The sequence below is a fragment of the Rousettus aegyptiacus genome, unplaced genomic scaffold (assembly GCF_014176215.1).
Source record: "Rousettus aegyptiacus isolate mRouAeg1 unplaced genomic scaffold, mRouAeg1.p scaffold_m13_p_4, whole genome shotgun sequence".
Lineage (NCBI taxonomy): Eukaryota > Metazoa > Chordata > Mammalia > Chiroptera > Pteropodidae > Rousettus > Rousettus aegyptiacus.
The window spans coordinates 147,816,736-147,829,761 of record NW_023416307.1 but is presented as its reverse complement, the minus strand read 5'-3'; the positions used below and the strand labels follow the sequence as shown (position 1 = coordinate 147,829,761).

Genomic DNA, 13,026 nt, shown 5'->3' with positions numbered 1-13,026 from the left:
TGTTAGTCCTGGGAAACCTTAAGACCAAAATCAGGTCATCTGACGGAGCTGAAGTCTTTACAAGGTACTAATCTAGAAGAAGTGTGGTTGGGGGAGTACGCTTCTCTATACGTTTTTGCTATGCTCATCATGCTCTAGCTCTCAAGAATAGGTAAAAGCAAACACTTTTGTGGTGTGTAATAAGGCCTCAGCCAGTCTAGGCACCAGAGGAAGGGACAGCAGAAACTTCATCAACATTAGGTCAAGACAAACTAAATTCAGACAAAAACCTGGACAAGGCTTACCTCATATTAAAAAATCGCAAAGGCTGTGAAGATTTTGGTGATGACAGTCTTCCGGTATGTTTCTTGAATCACATTGCTTCAATCTGTAGCTTTCTTCCTGGAATATCTATCTTGCTGTGATCCAGTCCCCTCTGTCCCTCTTCTCTGTTGGATTTATTTTCTGAATGCTAAGCTTCCTTTCTTGATTTTCTCTTTTATTGGATGAAGTCTGTCTTCTAGTAGCTGATTGACAAAGAGGTTAAAAGGAGTAAGTTTTTAAGACCATATCTGAAAATGTCTTTAGTTATCAAGTATGAGAACAGAGTGGTTTGGGCATAGGCTGCTTAAAGATTGTCTATATAATTTTCCTTCAGAAGTTTGAAGGAATTGCTCTATGATCTTGTTTCCAGAATTACTTTTGGAAATCTGAAGCTATTCTAGTTGTTAATCCTTTATACATGACCTCATTTTCCCACCCATGGAAGCTTTAAAATCATCCTTGTCCCCACTGTTTGAAGTTCATTATGATAATTCATTGTAAATACCTTGGTGTAAGCTCAAGACTTATATTGAGCATTCTGTGGTTTCTTTGACTCTGGCAACTTAACCTTTAACTTCTGGAAAGTTATTTTATTAATGGTATCTTCTCTCAGTTTCTCTGTGTATGTGTGTATGTGGGGTGGGGTGGGGTGGGGGTGGGGGTGGAGTATGAGCAGGCATGGGAATGGAGAGGGTCCATTTCTCTTTAATTTTCTAAAAGGGAGCCGCCAGTGTTGGTATTAGGTGTTTCATGAGCAGAAGTGCATGTATCTAAAGGAGGAACTCGATGCGTGTGTCTTTAGACTGTGTTGGCATTGGATTAGCTGCTCTGACAGCTGTGTTTCCAGCTGTGCTCTTTTCTCCAGTCATTCCCTCCTGAACATTGTACTTATATTGCATTTTATCTTGTTGACTTTTACCTTTTATGGGCCTGACTGGTATCTTGCCTACCATTTCAGGGCATTACTTTGCCAACTATCAGTGTCCAGACAGAATTTAAGATAGGTTTAGGCCACCTGAACCTGACCAATAAACATGGCTCAAGAAAGGGAAAATGTTGGCTTCTTCCTTTCCGCTACAGAAGTATCTCATGTTATTACTGTATTTTTTTTTTTCTTCTAATGATTGAGCTACATGGGTAGAAGGAACGATAGAAGTCTTCAAGGAAACCTGAAAATTTCAAAGAATTTTGCTCTAATGATAAAAACTCGTGGACTTGAAAATTGGTGTTTTTTTCCCCAGGACTTAGGGGACATTAGTGTTTGCTTCTTTGTTCTAATTGAACCTGTTGATTCGAGCCAGATTTCTAATTTTAAAGGTTAATCCAGTGGTGTTCATTTATTTAAAATTAGCAATGTGTTTTTCATTTACTTAGAATTTTGTTTTGTTTCTCAGAGTGATGGTTAATGTTAAATCGGTAGAAAATTATGGTTTTACCAGAGATGACTAACATAAATTTTTATAATCCTACTTTGTTTATTGAAAACCCCAAAACATTGTGGAACAAATTGAGAAAATAATATTTTTCTATTTTTCTGTTGCAATCCCCAGTTCCCGTGCCTTTTATTCACTTAGTCATGTACCCTTCTGAACTGTTTTTTTTCCTAACACTTTTTTAAAAAAATTTTCAAACATACAGAAAAGTTGAAAGAGTTCTATTGTGAATACGCATGTATCTACTACCTGGATTCTACTATTAATGTTTTATTATACTTTATCACCTATATATCATTTTTATCTATTCCTCTATCCATTATTTCACATTTCGGGGGATGCATTTCAAAATAAGCAGCAGATATCAGTACACTTCCGTCCAGTTCAATATTAGTTTAGTGGTCTTTTGAGGTACAAATTATATAGAACAGTATGCATAGATCTTAAGTGTATCATTTCATGACCACTATCTTCTTTTTTCTTCTAAGTCAAGTGTTCTAATAAAGAGACTAATACTCATTAGAAGTCCATACTCCCAAACTTGTGTATTCATTTAGATTTTCAAAAATAGACTTTGAATACCACAAAGTACCTTAAAAATTTCTTTATTTTCGTTTTTATTGTGTGAATGTGCTGTATAGTATAATGATTATAGTTAAAGGCATTTTTATTTTTCCCAGACTGTTCTATGCTTCAGCAAAAATTCTTAGTGTGGCTAATGACATCACATAATGCATGCTGGAGGAAGATATTTTTGTTAGGTAAAAGTATGAAACTGTAAAGAAAAGCAAGGATTGCTCTTTTGTCAACTTTATTAGCTAAATATGTAAAAGAGATAGTTAATTCAAGATACTTTAAACATTTATGAAGTGTCGTATAGGTTTATTAAGTGGTTGCATTTGTCTTAACTCCTTTGAGCGTCACATTAACCATGTCATATAGCCGGGACAGTTGTTTCTGCTCTATAGATGAAGATACCAAAGCTTAGGCAGTAGGAAGGGCGATTGGTTGTGCAATCAGTTGAACTCAGATTCTCACTTGAAATTTCATCCCATGGCAACAACTGTAGTCACACTAAGTCTTTAGTTCAGGTGCCATTTCAGATACTGCAGTTTGCTTATGAATAACTACCAAGTGTTTTATTGTGCAGGCCAGTGCTAAAGGTAATTACAACTCCGACGGAAAGACCATGCAATGTTCTGAGTTTTCCATGATGAAATACTTAGATATAAGGGAACTGCAACTATCAGTGTCCAGACAGAATTAAGTGTGCTGCATTTAGAATGTGACATGCTGGCATTACATACACATTCTGTTCTCACAAAAGGGAACAATATCATGATTGAAGTGCCACTTAAGGTGGCAAAATGCCTGTTGTTTTTTTTTTTTTCCCAGAAATGTGTTATATGAGAAGCTCCTTGGGGAAGAGAAAGCCTCGTTGTCTATTTTGGAAGGTTTATATTTTACAACATTCTGAAAGCACTTCCCTTATTTCCCTTAGGTAGACAAATACATAATGGCAACACTGGAGAAAAATCAGTGTGACATTGCCTAGGTAAAGGACTTGACAAATAGGCAGGCAGTTTTGTTCTTTTCAGTGAATGTGAAGGTTCAGCTCTTGGTTTAGTTAATACCACTAAGGAAAAGCTGGAAGAGGAGAACATGGCTCCAGAAGAAAAAGGTTCTTGAGGAAACCCTTTGGGATAGAACCTGACTGAAAGTCCTTTCAGGATCAGAAACTAGAAATAATCTATTTGAGTCTACGTCCTTATTTTTGTCATCTTGTTGAAAAGCACTTTTTCATTGGATATGCCAGGAATCTTATTTCTTTTAAGGATTCTTCCTATCACTGATAGAGAATGTTCTGGAATTATTAGAAGATAGTTTGCATAGGAGCTGAAAACCTTTAAGGATACTTGCCTACAGAATACAAATTACATAATTCTTTTGAAAGCACTAGATTGTTTTTTTGAAATAAGTAATAGTTGATCTGCTTCTTGTACATTTGAAAAGGTGGCAGGACCTGGCCTGTCAGTCAAGTAAACACGTAGGAACCTTTAGGTAGGCTAAGGAAGACAGGACGTTGTTCCCATTTCGTACTTATCCTCTGCCTGTGTTCCTTTACTTGTCATCTTTCTCTCGGGGCTGGTTAGCCTGAAGCTTGTTGAAATAGTTTTGTTTTGAAGCATTTTTAAGAAAAGATAATTCTTTATGTAAATCTGTGTGCTTGGAATATCCTGGCAGGTCTAAGGTCTAAGGCAGTGTTAGTTGAGAAAGAAGCAAAATAGATTCTGGGGAAAGAGGAGAAAGAAATATATTCAAAAGAGTGACACCAGCAGTGGATTCAGATAGTGTGTCTCAGCTGTATCGCATATTGTACCTAATTTGTACCTAATTTCAGTGCAGTCCACTTGGGGGCCAGTTTATTCTTTGAGCCTTGGATCTGAAAGTTTTAATTTTTTTTTTAAAATGCATCTCTCACCAATGCTATTGAAATTTTAGAGAATCAAGAATGAAAAAAAAAATGCAACCATGATCCTGGCCTCCTAATGAAGCCATTGTTATGTATACTTCCAGCCAAATCTTATTTCTTTTTAAAAAAATTTATTTATCTTAATTAGTTTCAAGTGACAGGACATTGGTTGGACATTTATATAGTGCATAAAACGATACGCCTAATTGCTCCCTCCCTTTCCCAACCCTCCATCTAGCCAATATATTAATGCTAACTGCATTCCCCATTCCTGTGACCATCCATCAGCTACTAATTTGTATTTCTTTAACCCTTCACACATTCTCCCAGCCCCCAAATCCCCTTTCCCCTCTCTCCGTCACCAAATTGTCCACTATATTTGTGAGTCTGTTTTTGATTAGTCTGTTCTTGTTATTCCTTAGATTCCGCATATAAGCGAAATCATATAGCGTTTATCTTTCTCTGTCTGACTTAAATACCTTCTAGGTTCATCCAAGTGATATCTTTTCCACCCCTTTCCTTTTAGTCTCTGTGTGTCTTTTAATCTGAAATCAGTCTTTTGTATTATTTCTTCTTAAAGAAGTCCCTCCAACATTTCCTGTAATACTGGCTTGATGGTGATAAATTCCTTTAACTTATTTTTGTCTGGGAAGCTCTTTATCTGTCCTTCAACTCTAAATGGTAGCTTTGCTGGATAAAGTATTCTTGGTTGTAGATCCTGGATCTTCATCCTATCGAATGTTTTTTGCCAAACCCTTCTGTCCTGCATAGTGTCTTTAGGGAAATCAGCTGCCAGTCTTATGGGTGTTCCCTTATAAGTAATTATCTGTTTTTCTCTTGCTGCTTTTAATATTCTTTCTTTGTATGTAACCTTTGGCATTTTAATTATGATGTGTATTGGTGTGGGCCTCTTTGGATCCCTGATTTTCAGAATTCTCTGAGCTTCCTGGGGTTTTATGTCCATTTCCTTCACCAGGTGAGGGAAGTTTTCCATCATTATTTCTTCAAGCAGCTGTTCAAAATCTTGATTTTCTTCAAGTATGCCGATCGGACGGATATTTGGACCCTTAACAGTATCCCATATGCTCCTTAAATTATTTGTATAGTCTTGGCATCTTTTTTCTTGCCATTCGATTTGTGTGTCTTTGGCTTTCTCATTCTCTAGATAGGGCATTTGATCCTCTTCTTTATTCACTTTGTTTATTTCATTTAATATACTTCTCATCTCAGATAATGCGTTCATTTCAGATTGGTTCCCTTTTATAATTTCCATTTCCATTTTTATGTTTTTTATCTCTTTGTCGAAGTTCTCACTGAATTTATCTACCCTTCCCAAAAGTTCATTGAACATCTTTATAACCTGTGTTTTGAACTCTGCATCTGTTAGGTTACTTGACTCCATTATATCTGGATCTCTGTTCTGTTCTCTCATATGGCTTCTGCTTCTTTGTCTTCCCCTTTTGGCTGCCTTTCTGTGTCTGTTTCTCTGTACTAAGCAAAGCTCCTAAGTCTCCAAGTCTTATTAGTGTGGATTTTGTGAAGTAGGTGTCCAGTGGCACAGTCCTGAGAGGGGTTCTGCTGCAGGCCAAATTTAGCCCAAGCCTCTGCCCCTCTGGGGCCACCTGTCAAGATTCAGCAAGCAATCCACAGGTGCTGTGCTTATAGTTGCCTCAAAAGGGCACACCGGAAACCGAGGCCAGCTGCCTCCAGTGTGAGTCTATGTGCTACTCAGCAAGGAGCGCCTGACTCACTGAGGATACACCTGGATGTGGCTTGGGTGGGCCCTAAGTTGGGGGAGACGGGGTTTCAGGGAATCCTCTGGGTGGAGCAACCTCTGTTATCCAGTTTGATGATGTCAAGGCTCTGGCGGTGCTGTGTCCGCACACTGGGACATTGGAGGGCTCAACAGAGAACAATGGATCCCGCTGGCACTTCTGTATATAGCGAGTCTTGCTTAGGCCCTCACTCTGACAATGTCTCGTTGTCAGTCTCTGGTGCCCCCTGTGTGCAGCCAAATTGGCACTGGTGCTCAGAGTGAGCAAGTCTGTTACCAGGAAAATCCACTCGTGGCTGCGGCCCCTTTAAGAGGTGTCTGCTGCTGCCTCATGCAGCTGCTCGAGACTCCATGTCCTTGTCCCGTCCTACCTTCTGCCGTCGCAAGGTGATTTCTTGGGTTTCTCTCTAGTTGTAAAGCTTGTTCATCTAGATTCCAGGCGATTTTTTCTTGCTTGCTGCTCCTTATTTCTGTCACAACTTTGATTTGGTTGCCAGGGGGATGAACAGAGCCTCTATCATCTACACCATTTTTTTTCCTCCCCCCGAATCTCTTTTTTTTTCTTCTGTGATTATTTTTATGTGTCTAGAATTAGAAAATACCTACATTTTTGTATCCTACTTCTGTGAAATGTTTTTCAGCGTGTCCTTGAAAAACTAGCTGAAGGACAAGTGCATTACCTAAATTGTCACTAGTCTGAAAGGGAACTTTGAGCATGCTGCTTTTTTCTCAATAGGTGATTAATATTTGTATACCATTACTATTAAGTGATTAATGATCTTTAAATTATGCTGAGGATGGAGATGATGGGAACTTCTGAGAAAACTCCTCTGTGCTTTTCATAAATTGTCCTGATTCATGGCTTGAATTTATCAGCTGTTGCTTTCAGACATCAGTTTTTTGTTTGTTTCCATTTATGAGTTTTTTTTCATACTTATATCTACATGTATTTTCTGTGGCAGAGTCAGTCTTCATTCTGATTGACAAACTTAACAGCTAGCTCTGTGAAAATAAGAAATGGTGTCAGGTAAGAAGAGAATGGCTTGAATTTTATTGGAGAAAACCTTTTTGGAGGACTAGAATGAGAGTGGTTCTATTTTATTTTGCCTCAATCAAGTAAATTTTCGTACATTAAATTTACTTGTAGTTTTAATATAGTTTAATATATTAGGACAAACTTACTTCAGAATCTCTTTGTGACTCATAGTGTAATGAAATTTTGCCCGTTTATTTTTGTTAAAGCTAGGAAAAAAATTTAAGTTAATGGATATTTAGCTAAATGAGCTAGCTGTACTCAGACTATAGGAGGGAGTCATGCAAATTAGGATACATTCTCTAATGAGAATCTTTAATTTCAAACACGTACCACATGTTAGAAAGTTTAGATGGTCTTTATCATCCTAGAGGATTAATTTTTCTTCTCTATTGTAAAAATAAACTTTTCATAATTATAAGAACAACAATAGATCCATAGATATGTTCTTAATCATGAACCTATGTCACTTTTGTTCATTCCTGTATATTCACCGCCCATAGTCCTATCAATAGCAGGGACTCAGATATTTGTTGCATGGACAGTGTTGGTTGCTGTTAATTGCAGATAGGAAACTTAATTTATCCTTTTATGTGGTAATAGTTTAATTGAAATTTTTTCTTAAATTACACTAAAAAGCCAAGTTACCTTTATAACTAAGGCACTATATTAAAAATTTTTGAATAAGTTCTCTCCAAGTTTTAGGTTAAATGTCTTTTCTTAAATGTTTTTTGCTCTGGAGTGGAAATAGATTTTTAGAAATAGCTGTAGTAATCTTAAACAAGTAGAATCACTGTTGGCTACAATGGATACCGCCAGCACTTCTGTATAGAGCGAGCCTTGCTTAGGCCCTCACTTTCAGTTTTCTGAGGGTAATATAACATATTCTCATAAGTTCCCATGAGCATTATGGTAAAAGAGTTGGGAGGGTCAGTCATTAGCATTAGTATAAATTTAAATATTCTAAAATGTATTAAAATAATTTGATAATGAGAGCAAGTATTGGTGATTAATTTTAATTTATATGTAGATACATAAATATAATTTATTTTTCTTAAAAGTCAATCTGTAAATGAGCATTAACACTGCACAAAGAGAAACCTCTTAAATTATTCTGTTTCTTTCAGGGCTGACAAGAGTGAAATCATTTTTCAGAATTAATAGAAGATCAAGAAGACAAGATGGGGACTCCTGGTTCAGGAAGGAAAAGAACACCTGTGAAAGACCGATTTTCTGCAGAAGATGAAGCTTTGAGTAACATTGCCAGAGAGGTGTGTGGAAAACTCCCTCTCAAAACTGACATGCACAGATGAGAATGTTTTCTGTGAGAGCGATACAGACATTCATTGAGCTAGTTTCAGAATGCTTACTGTGAATAAAATGTTGTATCTGGCTTCTAAAATACTGTATTAAAATAAAATATAGTTATTATCTTTTTACGTGGATATCTATCTCATCTAAAATTAATTTTTCATTTTACTTTTGTAGATTATTTTAATTCCAGGTACTTATCCTAATGGGACAAGTATTGCAATTTATAATTAATCTTTAGCATTGAAGCTTAAAGTAATGAGAATCTTAAAGATATGATAAACATTTTATAGAAATGCTTTTTGGGCTATATACAGTTAATTTATTCCAGGAGGCACTGTAAAAAGGTGGACAGAAACTATCCTATTTGATATTTGCTCAGTGTCTTTCTGTTTTCTTTTTAAATATTGCAATAGAATTTTTATGTTTAACTTTTAGCTAGTATCAGGGCTTCTGGAGCATTTTTGTTTCAGTTTACTGACAACTCAGAAAAAAGAAAAAGGGAAAGAAAGGGTTGTCACCTATGAATCACTGGCAACCTTTCCTGTTGCGTATTGGAAATTTAAGGTAACTCCCAGCTGTGATTTCTTAGTGGAGTGCCAACTTTGTTTCAGACTCTAATTCTATCTACAGTTCCAGACCTGACCATAAACTGATCTTGTATACAAATTGCTTAGAGTACTGTATTATTAAACTATGTTCTTTTGGTGAGAATTATTCCCTTGTCACTTCCTCTTTGTTATTCTTAGTAACTAACTCATTTGGGGCTAGTGCTGTTTCCTTTTGACATATTACACAATCTTTTTTGACTCAGCTCATTGTTATATTTTTCCTCTGGTAAGCTACTTAGCTTTTGAATTAGAAGTCAAATTCTGTAGGAGAATATTTGAAACAAAGAAAAGTTATGAAAACTGATGACAAAATTTATATTACTTTAACAAAATTACTTTAAAAAAATCAAGGAGATATTTTTAGATAAAAAGGTAAAAGATATTTAAAAATGAAATAATAGATAGGACATTATAACAATCTAAAGTATTTGCGTGAATGAAGTATTTTGGAAGCCACATAGTTTTAGTTGAAAATTGAAACTACTCAAAATGTTTACTTCCAAATTTGGAAGGATATAACCAGATGAATAAGGAGAAAATACCAGCATCTTCTAGGCTCATTTTATACTGTCCTTACGTATTTGAACTTTTTTGGATAGTCTTCTAGCATTCAGTATTTACTTAACATCCAGTGCTTACTATGTGACAAACACTATTCTAAGTATGTAAAACGCATTAATCAATTTAATTCTCACAAAATTCTGAGATTGGTTTTATTATTATCTTCATTTTATTGATGAAGAAACCATTGCACAGAAAAGTTAAGTAACTTCCCTAAGGTCATATAGCTAGGAAATAGCAGAGCTTTGATTCAAACACATGAACTCTGGCTCCAAAGTCTGAACATTTAACCACCCACTCTGCTATACTGTTTCTGAATCTTCTCCGATTCCTTCATTAATAGCTTGTTTTTCTGTAACTTTTCATGATTTTGAAAGCACATTAACATCTTAGTTGTTACAAAAACATGAGTTAGATAGGATAGGTATTATTATTATTAGCCTCATTTATAGATGAAGCTGAGAGATAACTGTCAAAAAGGTTTCAGAACTGGAACTCAAATTCAGCTGTTTCAAGCCATTGTTTATTTTACTGTACCATACTTCCAAAAGAGGTGGGCTTTGGAGACTGGCTTTAATTCTAACCTTATTGGTTGCTGGTGGAGTAATTTGGTTAAGTAATTACTCTAGACTTTGGCGCCTTCTTCTATTAAATGTGAATAATACTGTCTTGGTATCTTACAGGGCTGTTGTGATGACTAAAGGAATAATGCATGTGACCCTTTAGTGCAGTGTTAGGCTTTTAGTAGGCTATTTTGTTGCTTATTAAGTAGAAATAGAAAGTGAGAATAGAGGTAAAATAGTCTCCTTTTGTAAAAAGAAACTTATTAAGATAGGTGTTCTAAAACATGGTCGATCATCTAGAATCTCCCAGGGAGCATTTTCAGATTTTATAGATTCCCAATTCATACCTCATACTTAGCTAAATCTCAATCTTTAGGGTTCAGCTCAGAAATCTATTTAAACACAAACACATGCACCCAACACACCCCACACTCTCCTTCCTAGAGAATTTTGATGACAAGTCGGGTTTGGGAACCATGAACCAAAATACACAGAAGGTCCTATCCTGGATGTTCATATTTTAAAAATTGAGATATAATTGATCTATAACATTATATTAGTTTCAGGTGTATATCATAATGATTTGATATTTGTGTATATTGCACAATGGTCACCACCATAAGTCTAGTTAACATCTAACATTGCACATAATTACACATTTTTTCTTGTGATGAGAACTCTTAAGATCTACTCTCTTAGCAACTTTCAAATGCGCAGTACAATATTATTGACTATAGCTACCATGCTGTACATTACATCCTTATGCCTTATTTATTTTATAACTGGAAGTTTATACCTTTTGACTCCCTTCATCCATTTCCCTCGCCCACCTCCCCTGCCTCTGGCAATCACCAATCTCTTATGAGCTTGGGTTTTTTTTTTTTTTTTTAATTCTACATTAGTGAGATTAAATGCCATTAAAGTCTATCCATGTTGTCACAAGTGGCAAGATTTCGTAATTTTTTATCGCTGAATAATATTCTATTGTGTGTACACACATACACATACCACTTTTTTTTTTTTAACCATTCATTCGTTGATTGATATATCTTGGCTATTGTAAATAATGCTATAGTGAACATGGGGGTGCATATATCTTTTTGAGTTAGTGGTTTCATTTCTTCAGATAAATACCTAGAAATGGAATTGCTGGATCATATGGTAGTTCTATTTTTACTTTTTTGAGGAACCTCTGTACCATGATCTCCAGAATTCTTTTCATTTTGTACAATCTGAGTGCATTTTAAAAAGATGTTGAAAAGTTCAAAGACTGCCCTGCAAAGGCAGGAATGTGGATGTATTTAGAAGTCACGTTTTGTCAGTAATAGGCATGTTGCTGCTTTGCTGGGGAAGCATGGGTTGTCATAGGTCTCAGAAGAGCTCAGAAGAGCAGGTGTGGGAAGGGGTCACCAGCAAGTCCTCTAGAGTATCAGAAGACCAATCTGGATGCTTGTCTTTTTTGTTTGCTTGGCTTTGATTTTTCCACATGTTTGGAGAAAGTGCAATTGGAGGGTTGGCTTTCAGTGAAAATTACCTGAAAGCACAAAATTTGAAATTGGGGAGCCTTAGGCAGCTAGCTTAAAAGTTGGACAGTGAAAAAAGGCCAAAAGGAAAAATACTGACTCATTTGAAATTTGATGTTGGAGGAGAGCTTTATGGATACCCTGGACCGCCAGAAAGACAAGTGGGTTCTAGAGCAAAGTAAGCCTTTAGGGTCACTGGAGGCAAAAGCAACACAACTAAAGCTGTTTTACTTCGAGCACATCATGAGAAGACAGGGTTCTTTGGAGAAGACAGTAATGCTAGGAAAAAGAGAAGGCATCAGGAAAAGAGGAAGACCAACTTCGAGATGGATTGAATCCATAAAAGAAGCCGTAGACATGAGTCTGATAGGAGCTGAGCCGGGCTATTGAAGACAGGACATTGTGGACAACACTCATTCATAGGGTCGCTAGTAGTTTGGTGACTGTTAAGGTGACTATTCTATGAGAAAAAATTGAAGCCTCTTGAGGGTTTTGCAAGTACTTTTTAAAAAGGCACACTGAAACCTGGAATAGGACTGATTTCTTTGGTTTATAGTGGAAATTATGCAGAAAACATGTTTTACGCATGTCTTTTAAAATGGAAATCATCAGAATGTTGCTTATTTTTTGACCTGATGATCTGAGAGTCCTTCTTACTCTAAAATTCTGTGATTTCTTTAAAGGTCCAGGACCCAAAGAAAATTCTGGCTCATAATGCACAATTCTGTTCAATTTAAAAATCAGTGACAGGCATAGAAACTGATCATCTTTTGTAGAAGTTAGACTCTAGCAAACAGAGCATTCTGAGACTTTTATGTTGAGCAGAATTTATATGTATACATATTCGGTGCTCAAACCTACTTGTAACAAGGAAGAAAGGAAACCCTATGGCTGTTTAATATTTGTGGCTGCTAGAACTTTTGGATTTTTTAAAATAGCTTTTTTGAGATTTTGATTCACATAATATGATTGACCCATTTGAGCATACAAGTCAATAGTTTTTGGTATATTATGCTATTAATGTTTTAAGTTGTCAAAATATGTGTAATAAAATTTGCCATTTTAACCATTTTTAAGTCTACAGTTTAGTGGCATTAATTATATTCACTATGTTGTGTAACCATCACCACTATTTCTAAGATCTTTTTATCACCCCACATAGAAATTCTGTAACCATTAAGCAATAACTTCCAACTTCCTCCTCTGCCAGCCCCTGGTAACCTCTCATCTACTTTATGTCTCTTGAATTTGCCTATTCTAGATATTTCACATAAGTGGAATTATACAATGTTTGTCCTTTTGTGTCTGGCTTATTTCACTTAGCATAATGTCTACAAGATTCATCCTTCCTCCATGTGATAGCATGTATCAGAACTTCATTTCTTTTTCTCCCCTTCTAAATAACTTCATTCCTTTATATGGCTGAATAATATTTCATTGT

The 13,026-nt window shown here is 35.9% G+C and overlaps 1 protein-coding gene across 26 annotated transcripts in view; it reads left to right on the top strand.

The window, feature by feature from the left end:
- LRRFIP2 (LRR binding FLII interacting protein 2) overlaps positions 1–13,026 on the top strand; it is a 100,229-nt gene that overhangs the window by 10,696 nt on the left and 76,507 nt on the right. For all 26 annotated transcript variants that reach the window (XM_036219913.1, XM_036219910.1, XM_036219916.1 and 23 more), the window contains exon 2: positions 8,144–8,287. In XM_036219913.1, the coding sequence (XP_036075806.1) occupies positions 8,198–8,287 (90 nt within the window). In that variant the 5' untranslated portion in view covers positions 8,144–8,197. The remainder of the gene's footprint in view (positions 1–8,143; positions 8,288–13,026) is intronic.